Raw genomic sequence first — 18,344 nt, forward strand, 5'->3', positions numbered from 1 at the left:
TGTGGGAATAATCCGGAGACTGTTTGACTAATTTTTTGTTTGGAGAAAAATATATTATATCTATAAATAATTCGGGAAATGTTTATAATGGGAAAAAATGGAGCATGTTTTGTATTTATTTCATTACTGAGAAGGAACTAATATATACTTATAAATAGTAATTTCTTTATGAAATGAATATAACAATATAATTTTGTGAATTTGTATTGCAAAACATGGTAAAAACGCACTTACCTTCATTCGTACTGCAACCTCCAAGTCTGGCGACTCTGACGGTGAGAGAGCAAGGAACCTCCGAACCAATGACTGGTTTATATTTACCAAGTTGTGTTTGTGATTTAATTGATGGAATGTAAATAAGGCACTGACACGCCTATAAGCACTGAAGCGAGCCAAAGGTGCGCCGCTGTCATCGCCCCTCCCTTGCCGGAGCGAGGCAAACCTTCCTGTAGTAGTCAGTCAGAAAGTCGTCATGCTAAGGCCCCATAAAGCCAACGCACCAGAACAGGACATGAACCCTAACAAGACTCGAAAAAAGATTTCAAAACAGAGCCCTCCCACCGCCAAGGATCGGGATCGACTCCGCCCCATGACTTTTTAGGGAGGCGACGGCTGGCTAGGTCTTACACGGGTAGTTGAAAACAATGTTTGCTCTAAACCGATAGGTTCACTTCAACCACCACAAATCCGCACCCCCCCCAAAAAAACAAGAAAATTTGCGGTAGGCATCAATTGGCTAGTACCACCCCATGAATCAGCAGTGTGATTTTAAGTGTTATTCAAGTGAGAACTAACTGTTCTATTTTGATCAATTTTCTTATAAAGGATAGGTTAGAGACCTTTGGACTACAAGGTGTTTTTGGATCAGTTGATTCATTTTTTGAGTCATCTAATGCAAAATCAACGCCCAGATGGCATTGTACAACATCCTACCTTTGTTGCTCATCTTCTTCGCCAAAACGCGCCACAGACCCTTGGATAAATCGCTAGCCTCTGTCTCCCGTGGTGCTCCCACGCCAGCCTTGCAGCCCCGGCCTCCCCTCACCATCGTCCCCGGCCATCCCTTTAAACCAGGGAACCACTATATTTTTTCCAGCGGGCCTGCACCCCTTTCATCAGAGCCGTCAAGTTTCGGACTTGCCTTCGCCGACTGTCGCGTGCTACACTTGTTTCTGGCCAAGGTCTTATCGGTGTCTCCATGCCTCGCTATGACTTGCCTCGGTGCTACAGTTGACTACCTCGTGCTTCGCCACACGTCCTTCCCATGAAATTCGATTGACCCAAATCCATTTTTAGTCAACTTATACTAAAATAAATGTACTTGCTTGTAACACAATTTGGTCCCAATCGATTACTTATGTGCGATTGGCATGTACATGAGCCGCGCGCCAATACAAGAATGTGTACATACATGATAAAAGACAACTGTTATACGAACCAACTTGTGATTGGATGATTAGAAGGACTTTCAGGATTTTCAACGATGCGCATTCAGTGGGAGGAGACGTTCCGGTCAACGATGAAGTGCGTATGGTGACTTCGTAAACTTGAAGATGATATGTCGGCTCAGTCTTTCGGAGGTGCTCATAGGAGTAAGATGTGCGTCTGTATGTTAGGGATGAGAGTATGCACATGTATATGAGTACTTGCGTCTGTGTTAAAAAAAGACAACTGCTATACGGATAAGAAACATTTTTTGACACATACCGGATATAAGAAACTTGTAGAGAAAAGAGACGTGGCAACAAGCTTTGGGAGGTGGGCACACGCACACACGATTAGAGTTGGACGGCTCCTGCACGACCGACACGAAGCTTCAATCAGCCGGTTGAGTTGTATAATAATTTCCCAAAAAGAAAACACCACAAAAAAAACCTTTATCGATTCGTTCCTCATCTCTTACCTCGATCCCCTGTTCCGCCACCGCCCAACCCGAGCGCTGGCCGCTGGCCGCATCGCCGCCACAGAGAAGTCGCGCCGCCTCTGCTCGAGTCCACACCCAGCGTCCCATCCGCTCAATTCCATACCTCCACCCGCCGCTCTAGTCCACAGCCCACGCCGCCTCCTATCGGCTCTCGAATCCACTCGTCCACCGGCCGCAAGATCTGCCGCCCGTGTCCACGGACGGAAGACAGGGAGACGGCGGGAGCGCAGGACATCGCCTCCGCCCGACCATTACCTTGGACGCTGCTTCTCCACAATCTGGCGGGGGGGGGGGGGCTACTTCTCCACGTCGTCAGACCACGGCAGCTAAGGTTTGAGAGATCGAGCTTCAGAACTCCCTGCTGTGCCTCTCTTTTAATTTTGTCTTTAAAGGACCACACGACGCATTCCATTACATAATAGTACTGGGTATATCGCTGGATCATAATGTTCAGAATTCAGAATTCCATTGCCTTCACACAATGCCAATTGTGTTTCCCATAACTTGTGAAAAACTAACCTACCACATCTCAATGCCTTGTTGTGCTGTTAGAGCTACAAATGAAATCTTGCATTTAGAGCGTTGTGAGTCACAACGCATACTGCAAAATATGATGTCGACTTTGGCTTAGCTCAGTATTACAAAATTATTCAGAAATCAATATGCATGCTGCAACATTATCATTTAGATTAGGATGTATTCCTGAGAACCCCAATCCTCTGTCTGCAACCATTAGAACAGACAATTTTATTACCTCTGTCATAAAAGGCACAACCATGTATTTTGCGTTGAGCCCATCAGTGCAAAATTAATTATGTATTATAATAAATTAGCTGTTTGAAAGTACTGATGGTTCAATACAATTTCAATTTTTTAGCATTATAATAAATTCACTAATGACATTTGCTACTTTAACACAGCGAGTCGATGGATCTAACAGCCATTAAAAAGTTACTCAGTTCTCGTAGACCAAGTGCAGACTACTTGGCTGGCGTAGATGGTTTCCTTGATTTTGCATACACTGGAAAAAGTTCAGATGCCAAGATCCATTGTCCATGCGTCAGATGTGTCAATAGGAACTTGTTGAAGCGAGACACCGTATATGATCATTTGGTGTGTAATGGAATGCTACTTCGATACACAGTTTGGGGTTGTCATGGTGAAACTGCAGGATACATCTCCTCTAACAAACGAAAAAGGTCAAAACAGGAAGGCATAAACTCTAATATGCGCCAGCTAGTCCATGATGTTTTCGGGAACATAGATAATGGGTCTCAAGTGAATGACTTCGATGACCCAAACCCTCCAGAACATGGACCAGATCCTGAAACCCAATCTTTTTATGACTTGTTGAGAGATGCAGATGTACCTTTGTGGGACGGGTGTGAACTATCAAAACTTTCTTTCCTTGTGCTTCTGTTCAACATAAAATCCAGTAACAAATGGAGTAATAAATCTATAAATGATTTGCTAGCAGTTCTACAACAAGCAATTCCAAATGGCAAGAATTTACCTGGAACTTTTACCGAGGTCAAGAAGATCATTGGAAAGCTTGGGCTTAGTTATGAGAGAATTCATGTTTGTGAAAAAGATTGTCAGCTTTTTTGGAAAGAGAAGGCTAATGATGACTTTTGCTCAGTATGTGGAGCATCAAGGTGGAAAAACAAACCTGATAAAACCGTGCTAACTAACAAGGAAAGGAAAAAAGCAACCCCGAAGAAGGTGCTCCGGTACTTCCCTATTAAGCCAAGGCTTAAGAGGCTTTTTATGCACAAGGAAACTGCTATAGCATTAAGATGGCATGATGAGGAACACATAAAAGATGGAGAATTGCGACATTTAGCTGATTCAGCGGCATGGAAGGAGATTGACTCTAAGTATAAGCACATCAGATCAGATTCTCGAAATATTAGATTCATAATCACAGCTGATGGATTCAATCCGTTTGGTAAGCTGAATAGTAAACATAGTTGCTGGCCTGTTGTCCTAGTACCCAATAACCTTCCACCATGGTTGTGCACGAAGGCATCTTCTCTTATGCTCACTCTGCTTATTCCTGGTCCAACTTACCCTGGAAAGAATTTCCATGTATTCATGCAACCAGTTTATGAAGAACTAACCGAGCTGTTTATGGTAGGAACACATACATATGATGCATCTCGAGGTGAGATGTTTCAACTTTATGCTGTTGTGTTGTCTAACGTGAGTGACTACCCCGGGCTAGCTCTCTTTGTAGGATATAGCGTAAATGGTGAGTTTGGTTGTTTTCCATGTCGTGATGAAACATGTTCTAAACGCTTGAAATATGGGCAGAAGTACTGTTTCATGGGGCATCGCCGATTTCTGCCCCCAGATCACAAATTCCGTTTTGATGCTAGATCGTTTGATGGATCTGAAGAACATAGAGCGGCACCTAGTGCTTATGCGGAAACTAGAGTTGTAGATCAAATAAAATCAATTTCAGATTTTCAAAAATCCAAAACATGGAAGTGTGTCAGTGGCCTATTCAATTTGCCTTATTGGGACTTCAATTTACTTCATCACAATCTTGATATCATGCATATTGAGAAGAACGTATGTGAAAACATATATGGAACACTTCTAGGAATAGAAGGCAAGTCCAAAGATAATTTAAAGGCACGACAAGACCTACAGCACATGAACATTAAACGAGAGCTGCATCCACAAAAAAAACCTAATGATAAGTATTATCTGCCACCTGCTTCCTATAACCTATCTAAAGAAGGGAAGCAACAATTTTGCGAAGTCCTTCATCGTGCAAGGGGTCCGAATGGGTTTTCAGGAAACATCTCAAGATGTGCAAATGTTGTTCAAGGGAGAATCTCAGGCCTTAAAAGTCATGATTGTCATATACTAATGCAACACTTTCTACCACTTGCTATTCGAGGTCTACTCCCAGATCATGTCACATCTGTGTTGTTCGACCTGTGTGGGTATTTTAGAGAAGTGAGTGCAAAAGTCCTATACATTAGCGATCTTGAGAAGTTGGAGGAGCGAATCATAATGACATTATGTCATATGGAGAGAATATTCCCACCAGGTTGGTCCAGTGTGCTACCGTTCGATGTGGTTTGTGGAAAGGTATGGTAGCTTCTTATATAAATATGGGGATGCATTAAATATCTTTGCAGGAAAATCATTCTTCAATAAATTTCTTCTTCCTTGTGTTTGTGTTTATGTAGGTATATAGGTAAGCTGAAGTCAAATGTCCGTAACAAAGCTCGTCCCGAAGGATCTATCGCTGAAGCATTTTTGGCAGATGAGTGCATGACATTCTGTTCAAGATATATTGTCGGTTTTGAGACCAAACATAACTTGCCTTTGCAGAATGAAGATAACGACGAGTGGGTTGGGCATCATGATATTGCACATGGATCAAGATTATTTCCACATTCTGGCAATCCACTTGGAAAGCCTAGGAATTATGTACTAAGCGGTGTGGCAAAAGTACAGGCACATAGATATGTCTTGTTCAATTGCTCTGATGTGAATTCATACCTTAGGTAATATCTCATGCTTATAAATTGTCTTAGTTACCCTTTTCCCCTACTTTACCTTTGTTTATGAATTACTTTGCAGGGCTCATGCTGATGAGATCACTAATGGACGCAATTTAAACCCTGATGTTGTCGAGAGGATTCAAAATGATAAGTTCCACGAATGGTTCCAAGCTCATGTAAGTGCCATATTTTGCATATACTATACACGTATCACTACATTTAGTTGTAATCAAACTCTAAATATTCAGATAAAGAAATTGGAGAAGGAAAATGGCATCCACAACATTGAAAAGGATATTAGATTGCTCGCCCGGGGCCCAGTAAATGCAGCCAAAACATATTGCGCTTTCAACTCCCGAGGCTACCATTTTAGGCCTAAACGCTTGGATAAAGAGACACAAAATAGTGGAGTCATGGTAACTGCAAAAACTTCTAGTTATGCTTCAGCACATGATGCCAATCCTGTTTTACGTGATGTGACGTACTACGGGAGGGTAATTGATATTGTCGAGCTAAACTACTCTGGACAGTTTTCAGTGTGTTCTCAGAAACAGGAATGAAAAAAGACAAGTACGGTTACACACTTGTCAACTTCTCACATCTAATACACAAAGGAGAAAAGATTGAGCATGAGCCTTTTATTTTCCCTAACCAGGCGAATCAAGTGTTCTATGTGGAAGATGAATTGAATCCAGGTTGGTCTGTGGTAATGAAGTTGCCAAAGCCTAGAGATTTATATGACTTAGGCAACTTGGAATGGGAAGCGCAGACAGAAAATGAGCCATTCCATGTTTCACAGCTTGGAGAGAGTTTGAAAATAAAGAACAATGAAGAACATTGGGTTAGAACAGACGTTGAGGGGACAATAGTGGATGCTAATAATGCTTCGAGCAACGAAGAATAACTGAGGTTAGTAGCAATATGTTCTTGTGTTTCCATATTCAATTTGCAAGATGTGTTTTTACCTCTAATATATTTTGTTGTTCAATCTTTCTATTCTTCAATTATGTTTTGTGCATTCTTTCTTTTATGTTGGGTTGACACTTTCATATCAAATATGAAATTTAGTGATAAAAGTAGCACAAAATGTCTCTTCTATTTTCTTGTTCGTGTTTTGAATTATTTTGGCTGCATGCTACAGGTTCAGACTGCAATGCTACATGGAGGCATGGAGGGGGTGGTCGGCTGTGTGCTTTGTGTTAGTACAAAACATCCTACTCTTTTCTGCTTGCTGGCTTTCTACTGACTACTTGACCAACTTGCTTGGTGATATACTGCTGTGTGAGTCCATGTGTTGGTCAAAACATAGTATACTCTTATATTCATGCTTGGTAATTCGGTCCGCTGCGACACCACATGCTTGTTTGGAACATCATTTTGTACTTTGGTCAACAACAGTTCAGAATTGAGATACACGCAGCTTCTTTGGAACTTTATTTTTGTATACATTGGTTAACAGTTCAGAATTGGCATACTCTTGCAGTGTTCAAAAATCTTGTTTTGCGATCACATGTTGCCATTTTTTTTAAAGTCTGAATCTATCCTGAAGCAGTATATATGTTTTAGTTTCTCTACACATAATTCTCTTGCTGATGATTAGATTAGATGATTAAAAGACTAGACTCTCATGTGCAAGATGAAAGTTCAATGTTGATTGAAGTCTTTTTCTCCGAAGGCTGAAGGCAGATTCTGTACCAAGTAGAAAGTTCAGTGTTCTACCAACGACACTCAGCTTTCTCATGATTTTTGCTCTTTGAACCCAGCTATCAAAATGCATTCAAATTTAGGTTTTCATTATTCCAATTACACGAAATAGTATCTATTGAATATGTCTCCCTATCTGGACGAATTAGCATGAATTCTGGATCAGGGTGGTCCAACTAATAAAAAAGTCACAGATATAACATGTCAACATACAATATACCTTTGATCGAAAACCGCTTCCCAAATACAACACGTCAACATACTTTTATACTTTATAATAAAAATATGGATCAATAAATCTTCAAAGCATATTAAATTAATTAAGTCCAAAATTACTTAAAAGTAGCTAGCACACCTTTTAATTTTAACAAATTCCGGTAGCAGAAAACATTTTTTTCCAATACCCAAAAGAGCTGCACATCTTTTATATTAAGATAAGAGAAAAAATATTTAAAGATTATGAACACACACAGTACAAAGCACAAAACTTTGAGTTTGCACTCTCATCCAGTCTTAGAAAATAGGGTCATACGTACCCACGTAAAGGGAAATAATCTTTTTTAGAATTTTGTACAGGGAAATATCTTTTTTAGAAGAACTTACAGGAAAAAGTTAGCTGCTATAGTTTGAGTCCTACCTTCTCTGGGCTTTGGTAGGTGGGCTACGCCAATTGTTTTATCCTAATATATCCCACCAGTAATCAAACACGCATCCTCTAAACTTCTATACGTAGCTAACATGTGAATGGCACAAGCCCATAACTATTACCTCAGAGGCCACGTGCTACGGCGGGATCGACCTAATAATTGATCGCATGCATCTTGCAACAAGTCTTCTCATGACAAGAAAGAAAAATTTAATCCAATATTATTACGTGTGTAACATTTACCTACGTAGATCACCTATGTGTTACAAACTTGTAACACAACATTGCATATCATGTATGTGTTACAATCTTGTAACACTCTCTCAACCGGCTTAAATAATGTGTTACAACACTGTAACACATTCGACATATGTGGAATATGTGTTACAACATCGTAACACTTCCCACAGAACGTGTTACAACTTAGGTGTGGACACAAATTTTGTCTGACCGGGATTTCACCCAGTAACACATGTTTTCTTGTGTTACCGGGATGTGTTACCAAATCTAATTCCTGTAGTAGTGAGGGCAGCGAAGGCCGGAAGGAGAGGGCGGCCGGAGGAGAGAGAGGGTGATTGACCCTATGGGGAACAGAGAGGAGTCGTCTGATAGGTGGGGGGGAGCGATCTGGTGCGGGCATGGGAGATTTTTTTAGTTCTCTTATAGTGGGCCCGAGGATAACTAACCCAATTAAAACCTCTCCATCGGGCTAGTTTTTTTAGCTGGGTTAGAGCAAACTAGCTCAAACTAACCCCTCTTGTTTCGATAATTTGAGGCTATTTCAACCCAAACTAGCTCTAACTCAGGGATCCAAACAAAGAGGAGTGTTATTGTACTTGCTACAGTGTGGACCGTAGCACATTGTTTTTTATGGCCATATCACCAAATTGTTTTCTACTGCTGGTTCACTGGGCTACCGTGGTTCGCACTGCTGGTTCACCGGGCTGCGTGGTTCGCACTCCTCCGACCTGAGTAGTACTCTCTCCGTTCCTAAATATAAGTCTTCGTAGATATTTCACTGTGGACCACATACAGATGTATATAGATGCATTTTAAGTGTACATTCACTCATTTTTCTCCGTATGTGGTCCATAGTGAAATCTCTCCAAAGACTTATATTTAGGAACGGAGGGAGTAGTATAGTACTAGTATATACCGCATCATTCTTTGCTCCTTCTTACTACTCCGACATGTGGGAGAGCCAGCATCCAGGTCGACGTGTCAGGGCATCCACAGTGTAAGATTTAGCCGCCTCTATTGCTGCCTCTATGCTCTTTGGCGCTGGCGCTATACACTGCATACTCTGCCTCTAAGCGAAAATTTGTTAGCATCGTCGCTAAGCTTGGAGGCGGCCTCCAGCGAACAAAAAAATACAATGGACCTACATGCCAGTGTATGGTTGTTCGCTGACAAGTGCATGAAAAGGTTAGGATCAGCTGTGGTATTGGAGTTGTTTATTTTATATGGAACTCACCTTTAGAGGCAAGGACGGATGCTACACACTGCCAGGCTTTTATTCATGCTTAGAGGCTGAGGTGTAGGGCCCACCTTAGAGGCAAGTCTGCCTCTACACACTGGTGATGCTCTCATGCACCAGATTAGAGAGCGGAACGGAAGGGGGGCATCACCCCGGTCGGAGCGCCTGTAATTCATGACTATAGTGAGTGGTCATATCACAAGTCTTTCCAGCAGTAACGCACCGTCAAATCACACAGCCCCACTCGCTCACCCTGCTCGCCTCTCTGTCAAACCTCCTACCCAAAAACTGCCGCGCGTACTGCTCGGAAAAAGCCCCGCCCTCAAGTTTTAACTACGCGAAAATAGTTCCAGCTTGTTCGTTCTATATAAATATAGTAAGTACTGTATGTTTATTCACCCGTGTGGTTGTTCAATGAATGGAGGGGCGGGGAGCACAAGTGAACAATACTGTAGTACTACTAGTAGTAAGTAGGAGTCCTACAGTAGTCACCTTAAATAGAGAGTTTCTTTTCTTTAATGCCACGTACACAAATTGAAACGCTTGTTGTGGAGAGAAAAAGATAATCACTCCACTATATATGGATGCAGGGGCCTAAGTGCTTGCTTTACTAGGGTTGCTCTCTTCATTCTCTCATCCTCTCCAGATATAAACAAGACAGCGGTAGCGACATTTTCTCTCTGCTCACCGCTGGTCACAAATCCGGCCGGATCCCTTCGACCGATGTGTGTAGAGGACTAAAAGGTGCATCAGTTCACGCGGTCATCGCCGCCGAGGGAGGAAACACACAGCTGTCGGAGGGGCCCGATCCTCTGCCCATGTCGTTCTCTCCGACACAGGACCGGCTCGGGAGGTCCTCCGACCCTTCTTCCTCCCGGTCGTATTGTCCACAGATCCGACCTGCCACCGCCGACATCCCGGCGACCCTCAGGTATAAGTTCTTCGAAAGCGGCCTTGCTCTACTGCCCCAGCTCCCCGCGTGTCTGCATGTGCATCTTTTGCTACTCCCATCAGCTCTTCCAAAGCCACCTAAATTTTTAGTATTATTAGAGGTAAAGCTACTTCATGCATTCGAATCTAGGGCTTTGTTCAAACAACGAAGAAAGGGGGGAAAGTTGTAGCATGAATCTAGGACTTAATTCAAAGAGGAAATAATATGGTGAAAGTAGTAGAGACCAGATACCCAACCGGTCTCTTGGTTGAAAGGGGAGATAATGGGAAAACGCAGTACAAACTGGATAAGGAACAGATCTATTATTGGTTGAAAAAAGGATAGAAAGTGGCGGCTGGTGGACAAGTCAACAGAGTATGTCCAGGATTAGATTTGCTGCCATCACATAGTAAAAGGTCTCCAGGATTAGATTTGCTGCCCTCATATAGTAAAAGGTCTCAGGATTAGATTTGCTGCCCTCACATAGTAAAAGTTCTCAGGATTAGATTTGTTGCCCTCACATAGTAAAAGGTCTCCAGGATTAGATTTGCTGCCCTCACATAGTAAAAGGTCTCCAGGATTAGATTTGCTGCCCTCACATAGTACAAGGTCTCCAGGATTAGGTTTGCTGCCCTCACATAGCATGAACAAACTCGGCATCACCACTTTATGCCTCCTTGTAGGTACATTGTGCGGATGCATCTACTATCGCATGTCCTTATACCAACCTTTTGTTGTTGTTAATGTAAGGGTGCATATAAAATGAAGCGATCACACTGTTACCTTAGGGACATGTCTAACCAGTGTTATTGTTAATCTAATGCCTCCAGTGATAAGATGCAATTAAACTGTGTTACAAATGGCACTCCTGCTGTTTTCCCCAGTATGATAAGTAAGTTTCTCCTTTACGCTGCTGAGTGTCCTGGTGTCCCCATGGTCCCATGCCCTTAAACCAACTCTTTAGCTGTTGTTGATTTACTGTGTCTGGTAAACAAGCAATGCCACCATTAAAGTAATCCCATATTTGAGGAATCTCATTGTTGATCGTAATGCTTCTGGTAGCATGAAGCATTACTGACGTTTTAAAATTTCTACTATCCTTGCGTGATTGCCACGAACATAATTAAGATGCTTCTTTTCATTTTGTATATGTTTCGTATATTCTTATTGACCAACAACTGTTTACTTTCTATCTTTTTGTGCAGATAGGGATATCCATTTCACCTTGTTGCTATTGTGACCTTTTGGTGAACTGCACAAAACACTTTTTTTGGAATGAGTGTCTTGTGCAGTTCAACTAAAATGACACGTGGGCAACATCTCTCAATTTTGGTGGAACTGCACAAAATGGTGATTGGAGTTTCCAAAATCTCCGTCAAGTTCTGCTGGTAATTTCGTGCAACATTTTATTAGCCTTTGCAAGATGAGTCATCACTATCACCACAATGGCACTATATTTTAGTGGAACTGCACAAAAGGATAACAAAATTATAGTTGCACCTTACATGAGCCGGACAGCCAACCTTAATGTTCCTCAATTTTAGTGCAACTACTAAAGAAGAACCTGCCAGCTCACGAGAGCAAGTACTTCTTGCTAGCTGAATGATGCAATCTTTGCTTCATTTTAGTTGAACTACAGAAAAAGGCGCATGAATTGAATCATGGAACTCAAGGCAGGCTTCATCCGAGTGGAGGTGCAGGTTGAGTAAAGGAGGCCACTATTAAAGTGAAATCATGCTCTCCTAGTTTGTGCTATGCAAACAGGAATACTCAACTACAGATGTTGTGACGGTCAAGAGCATTAGCCAAGTTCTTCGATTGTATGACATGGCTAGCCAAGATGGATTTAATCCCGATATTCACTTTATCAAAAGGCTCTAATGGGTTGGTTCTGAATCTTGCAAGATGGGAATCAGTGATATGTGTAGGCATCTTTGTTGTACTTATTATTTGAATCTTATTTGCTGGTTCTAAATCTTGCAAGCTGGGAATAAATGAGATGTGTAGGCATCTTTGTTGTACTTATTATTTGGATCTTATTTGTTGGTTCTGAATCTTGCAAGCTGGGAAACACAGCATGATGATGCAGAGGACAACAACCATAAAAAACAGTTCAAACTTGGTAGTATTATCTTTGTGAAAGTGCGACAAATGTGTTGATCGTGTGCGTCCTGAGAATAATAATTCTAATTGTTGTGCATGTTGATCCTATGGCACTGATAGAACGAGCGAATGCATTGCTTATTTTAAGTATAAATTTCTATTAAAGCTAATTATATTTAAGTAAAGTGACCACTAACTCCTGTTATTATAGTACCAATATAGACCCGCTCGTGAACTGACGTGTGGCCGAGGGTGCATCTTCTGCCAGGCGTGCAGCGGACGAGGGAGGGGTAGTAACTGTTGTCGCCTATACACACTCAGCTTACTGTTGAATCCAGTTCCCCAGGAGCTGAAAAACTAACTGCTACCGCTGCCTACACACTCGTTCACTCGAAGAGACTCCAATGGCGATCCGAGGTGTGAGCCTGCTGGATATGGACTTCAGCAAGGAGTTCCCCTTTGAGTTCGCCGTTCAGTCCTATGGCTGCACCAAGTTGAATGTGATGTACACCAACAATACGGACTCGGTGAAGCTCTGCCTCGCCTCGGTCCTATGGCTGCACCAGGTTCTGGAGCATTCGCCCGTTTCATCGGCAGCACCGACCGCACCTTCCTACGGTGGAGAGAAGGAAGAACGTGACGATTCGGCCATCTGGTGCAACAAGCTTGTCGACATCCAGAAGCAATACAAGATCATCAGCAATGGGCAGGAGAAGGACTCCGTGGTTGACCTCGCTGAGACCATCATCGACCCCTGATACGCCAACATGAAAGAAGACGACCTGAACACGTGGGAGGTACCTCTGAATCTAGCCTACATAACCTATGCGGCCAAGGATGCATACGCATGCTACGACATGTACAGGCATATCTTGGACATGAGGTTGTGTCTGCTTCCCGTAACCGACGAGTACACGGACAACCGCAGTGTCATGATAAAGCGTGCCAGAAAGGTCTAGATGTTGTACTTTATCTGTTTATAAGCACCTTTATCATTTGAGTGTTTGATGCATTATCCTATGTGTCGTAATTATCTGTTTTGTCTGAAATATTTCTTTTAAGAACCCATTAACCTGATTGCTTTTTTAGTGGCTATTTGCTTATGTATGTAAACTAGTTCGGATGTCTGTAAAAAAAACTAGTTCACTCGGCTGCCTTGCTTTGAATCTCCTTCCTCCCAACATATTCCCCTCCTCAGGTGGACCTAGCGGGTCTCTGAATTTTCTCTCACTTTCTTTTTCGATGTAAACTGAGTTTTCTCCCAGTACTTTCCCCTAGAACCAACTCAACTGTCCCACGTCTAGCCTAAAAAATAATAATACCCCACGTACTATTAACTCATCAAATTAAAATGATATTTTATTTCGTAAGTTGAAAGTTCTTACAAAATAATAATAATAATAATTGTTTATATATAACTTGGCAAGTTAACTCCTAGTGATTACGTACATAAGCTTGCAAAGATTTTACTGACGTGCAATCATGTGTTTGTGTTTTTATAACATTTCTCCGTCTAGCCCAACATGATATTTTCACCCAGCCTAGCAAGTCCGCGGATTTCGAGAAAATGCAAATGGGATTTAAACAGGCTGCATAGATGCTACATCATTGTTTCACCCAGCCCACCAAATGGACTAAAAAAACGTTCCCCCCGCTGACAGGTCGGACCCACCAGCTATATCTTCTCACGCAAGGAAGTGCCTCCTTATTACGCACCAAAAAATGAATACCCCCTGCTAGCTGGGACCCACCATAATGGGTGGCTGACTTGTGGGCCTACTAAGTTGACGGGGATGGAGGGCTTTGTCAACTTAGTCAATATGAACGATTCCAGCTCCAGTGACCCTATGATGTCCATCCAACGGCCATAGTGCTTCTTCAACCTCTGGTCTTCTTGCTCCAGCCGCCCAAAGCTGCGCCGATCGTGCCGCATGCTCCTGCCTCTCGTGGCCGGCTGTGATGCCGCGGAGGCCTCACCACCCCCTACTACTCCCACCGCTGGCCCATTCTATCCCTCTACTCACCCACACCCCCTGTTATGCTGCGGCGACGGCAGCCTCACACCGCAGCCGAACCAGTGAACCCTCGTACTCCTCTTCGCGTGGGCATCCACTGCCACGTCTTCCCTGGCTCCGCGTCGTCCCCTTCCTAGGCCTCGTCGTCGTCCACCGCCTTGGTGCTCTCGGCACGGCGTGGTCAATGTGGTCAACGACCGACTTCCATCGGAAGAGTATTGTACATGGAGAGGCTGACAGCTGGGTCCACGGCCACAGCCCAGTTTTTTTGTGATTTGCCAAGTAAGTTGCCTGGTCAGGCCTGTTGGGCTGCAAATCTTTCAAGACGAGGAGAGCTTCATTCGACTGGCCGAGAAAATGGCCCATCAGTAATGAGAAATGGCCTGTACATTTTTAAAACACATCAAACCGGCAATTAGTTTAAAATATCTTTTTTTATTTCAAGATTTTAAATTACATTAATTTTTATGCGTGGAGAATTTGTTGGATTTTATATTGATATACATTTATTTTTAAAATCAGTTTGAATGTGAGTCGAAATTTCGGGATTAAAAACAGTTCGGACCGCACCGAAATATGCAAAATTTTGTTAATTTTTTAACCGTGGCCACAATATGGGCTGTAATGCTAACAAAAAGAATATGGGCTCCAAAAAAACCTTAAGAATTAGCAAATGCGCTATAAATTATTAGAAATAATGGCAGATGGGCTGTATGCTGCTTTCAATAGATTTGAGGCTTTCCTAAAAAAAGGTTGACGCACAAGAAGTGACTGTTGGATGTCCATCGAACGGCCGTCGTGCTTCTTCAATCTCTGCTCTTCCTGCTCCAGCCGCTCAAACAAGCGCTGGCGGGACTGCCTACTCCCTCCTCCCCACGGCCGGCTGTGCTGCCGCATAGGCCTCACCGCCCCACTGTACTCCCATCGCTGGCCTAGCCATCCCTCTACTCACCCACACCTGATGTTATTCTCCGGCGACGACAGATGAACCAGTAAACCCTCATACAGTCGTACTCCCCTCCGCATGGGAAACAACCGCCGAGTCTTCCCTGCCTCTCTGTCATTCCCTTCCTAGGCCTCGCCGTCGTCCACCGCCCTGGTGCTCTCGACGTGGCCTGGTCAACGTGGTCAACGACCGACATGCATCTGAAGTGGACTGTACGTGGAGAGGCCGACAGCTGGGTCCACGGCCGCACGCAAGGAAATGCCTCATTACGTGCAAAATAATGATTCCTCCACCTGACATCAGGGACCCACCGAAAGGGCCTCTGTATTTCGCGAAAAAAACGTTACCACCGCTGACAGCTCGGACCCACCAGCTATATCTTCGCACGCAAGGAAGTGCCTCGTTATTACGCTCAAAAAAATTAATACCCCCGCTAGCTGGGACCCACCTTGGTGGGAGGCTGACTTGTGCACCTACTAAGTGGACGAGGACGGAGGGCTTTGTCAACTTAGTCAATATGCACGATTGTAGCTCCAGTGACCGTACGATGTCCATCCAACGGCCGTAGTGCTTCTTCAACGTTTGGTCTTCTTGCTCCAGCCGCCCAATACAGCGCCGGTCGTGCCTCATGCTCCTGCCTCCCGTGGCCGGCTGCGATGTGGCGGAGGCCTCACCGCCCCTTACTACTCCCACCGCTGGCCAGGACATCCCTCTACTCACCCACACCCCTGTTATTCTGCGGCGACGGCAGCCTCACACCGCAGCGAACCAATGAACCCTCGTACTCCTCTACACGTGGGCATCCACTGCCACGTCTTCCCCGGCTCCACGTCGTCCCCTTCCTAGGCCTCGCTGTCATCCAGACCACCTCCCTGGTGCTCTCGACGCGGCGTGGTCAACGTGGTCAACGACCGACTTCCATCGGAAGAGTACTGTACGTGGAGAGGCTGACAACTGGGTCCAGGCGGCTGCAAGGAAGTGCCTCCTTATTACGCACAAAATAATTATTCCTCCACCTTACAGCGGGGACCCACCGGACGGGCCACCTTATTTTGTGAAAAAAAACGTTTCCCCCTGACAGCTCGGACCCACTAGACGGGCCAGTGTATTTCGCGAAAAAAATGTTCCCCCCGCTGTCAGCTCGGACCCATCGGAAGTGCCTCCTTATTACGCACAAAGCAATGAATACTCCCCCTGCTAGCTGGGACCCACCATGGTGGGAGGCTGACTTGTGGGCCTACAAAGTTGACTGGGACGGGGGCCTTTGTCAACTTTAGTCAATATGAATGATTCTAGTTCCAATGACCATACGATGTCCATCCAACGGTCGTAGTGCTTCTTCAACCTCTGGTCTTCTTGCTCCAGCCGCCCAAAGCAGCGCCGGTCGTGCCGCATGCTCCTGCCTCTCGTGGCCGGCTGTGCTGCCGCAGAGGCCTCACCGCCCCTACTATTCCCACCGCTGGCCAGGCCCTGCGGCGACGGCAGCCTCACACCGCAGTCGAACCAGTGAACCCTCGTACTCCTCTCCGCGTGGGCTTCCACTGTCGCGTCTTCCCCGGCTCCGCGTCGTCCCCTACCTAGGCCTCACCGTCGTCCAGACCAACGCCCTGGTGCTCTCGGCGCGGCGTGGTCAACGTGATCAAGGAACGACTTCCATCGGACGTGGACTGTACGTGGAGAGGCTGACAGCTGGGTCCACGGCCGCAGCAAGGAAGTGCCTCCTTATTACGTGCAAAATAATTATTCCTCCACCTGACAGCGGGGACCCACCGGAAGGGCCAACGTATTTCGCGAAAAAATGTTCCCCTTGACTGCTGGGACCTACCAGCTACACCTTCGCACACAAGGAAGTACGTCCAAAAAAAACGATTCACCCCCCTGACTGTTGGGACCCACCAGCTACATCTTCGCACGCAAGGAAGTGCCTAACAGTCGGGACCCACCTGGTCGAAGCGTACGTAGCGTTGTCATTCTGGTCGCGAACGTGTATGTACACATATACTGGTCGATGTAGAGGCGCGCATGTGTCGTAGTAGAGGCGCGCACGTAGCATGTACATGTACGTACAGCGGTCAGGGTGCAAGAAAGAAAATACGACCACGTATGTGTACATACGGGCGGGGTCTCAAACGCCTACTCGCGCATACGTACGACGAGGGCTCGTGTACATGGCTGGGTCGGAACGGAGAAACAGCATCGTCGTCGTGTTCATGGGGAGGCAACGGAATGCGTCGTGTTCATCAGGAGGGCTTGGACGGAACAGGCGATGGAAACGAGGCCTGGCGTACCGCAGAACAGAGGAAACGGCCTTGTGTTCGACCGGCCACGTTTGAAACGGTATCCTGTTCATCGGGAGGGGTGTGGCGTACCGCAAAATGGAGGAAACAGACCTCCTACGGTCCAAACGGGGGTCCTGTTGATCGAGAGGGGTGCGGCGTACCGGAAAACGGAGGAAACGGACCTCCTACGGTCGAAACGGGGGTCCTGTTGATTGGGAGGGGTGTGGCGTACCGCAAAACAGAGGAAACGGACTTGTGTTGGAGCGCTACGGTCGAAACAGGGGTCCTGTTCATCGGGAGGGGTGTGGCGTACCGCAAAACGGGGCTCCACGGGATACTGTTCATCTCCAACGTCGACCTCCTCCAACCTCCACGGGCTCCTGTTCATCCAGCCTCCACCGCGCGCTACTCCACCGGCTACTGTTCAACCACCCCTCCACCATCTATTATTCATCCAGCCCTCCATACCACGGGGTCCTGTTCAACCACCCCTCCACGGGCACCCCTCCACCGTCTACTATTCATCCAGCCCTCCACACCACGGGGTCCTATTCATCCACCCCTCCACGGGCACCCCTCCACCGTCTACTGTTCATCCAGCCCTCCACCACACCACGGGGTCCTGTTCATCCAGAGGCAACGCCACCGCTCACTGTTCATCCAAACCCCCAGCAACGCTCACTGTTCATCCCATCGATCGGCTTCAGTTAGCAGCAGTAGCGAAGGAATCGCTCGATCGGCTTCAGTTAACAGCCATCGATCGATCGCTCAGGTTCAGTAACGCGTAGCATGCAGTGC

At 45.3% G+C, this 18,344-nt stretch overlaps 1 protein-coding gene across 2 annotated transcripts; it reads left to right on the forward strand.

Moving 5' to 3' along the window:
* The first annotated feature begins 1,873 nt into the window (after window positions 1-1,873).
* On the forward strand, window positions 1,874-6,935 carry LOC123102189 (uncharacterized). Of its 2 annotated transcripts, none has more exons than XM_044523494.1 (5): window positions 1,874-5,026; window positions 5,128-5,448; window positions 5,525-5,621; window positions 6,101-6,354; window positions 6,587-6,935. In XM_044523494.1, exons 1-4 carry the CDS (start codon window positions 5,010-5,012, stop codon window positions 6,347-6,349), a joined length of 684 nt encoding a protein of 227 aa, XP_044379429.1. In that variant the 5' UTR covers window positions 1,874-5,009; the 3' UTR covers window positions 6,350-6,354; window positions 6,587-6,935. The 2 variants fall into 2 exon arrangements, with proteins under 2 accessions (XP_044379429.1, XP_044379428.1); XM_044523493.1 differs by having other exon boundaries at window positions 5,694-6,354; window positions 6,587-6,934.
* The last annotated feature ends 11,409 nt before the right edge of the window (window positions 6,936-18,344 follow it).

Source organism: Triticum aestivum, chromosome 5A, assembly GCF_018294505.1.
Source record: "Triticum aestivum cultivar Chinese Spring chromosome 5A, IWGSC CS RefSeq v2.1, whole genome shotgun sequence".
NCBI lineage: Eukaryota > Viridiplantae > Streptophyta > Magnoliopsida > Poales > Poaceae > Triticum > Triticum aestivum.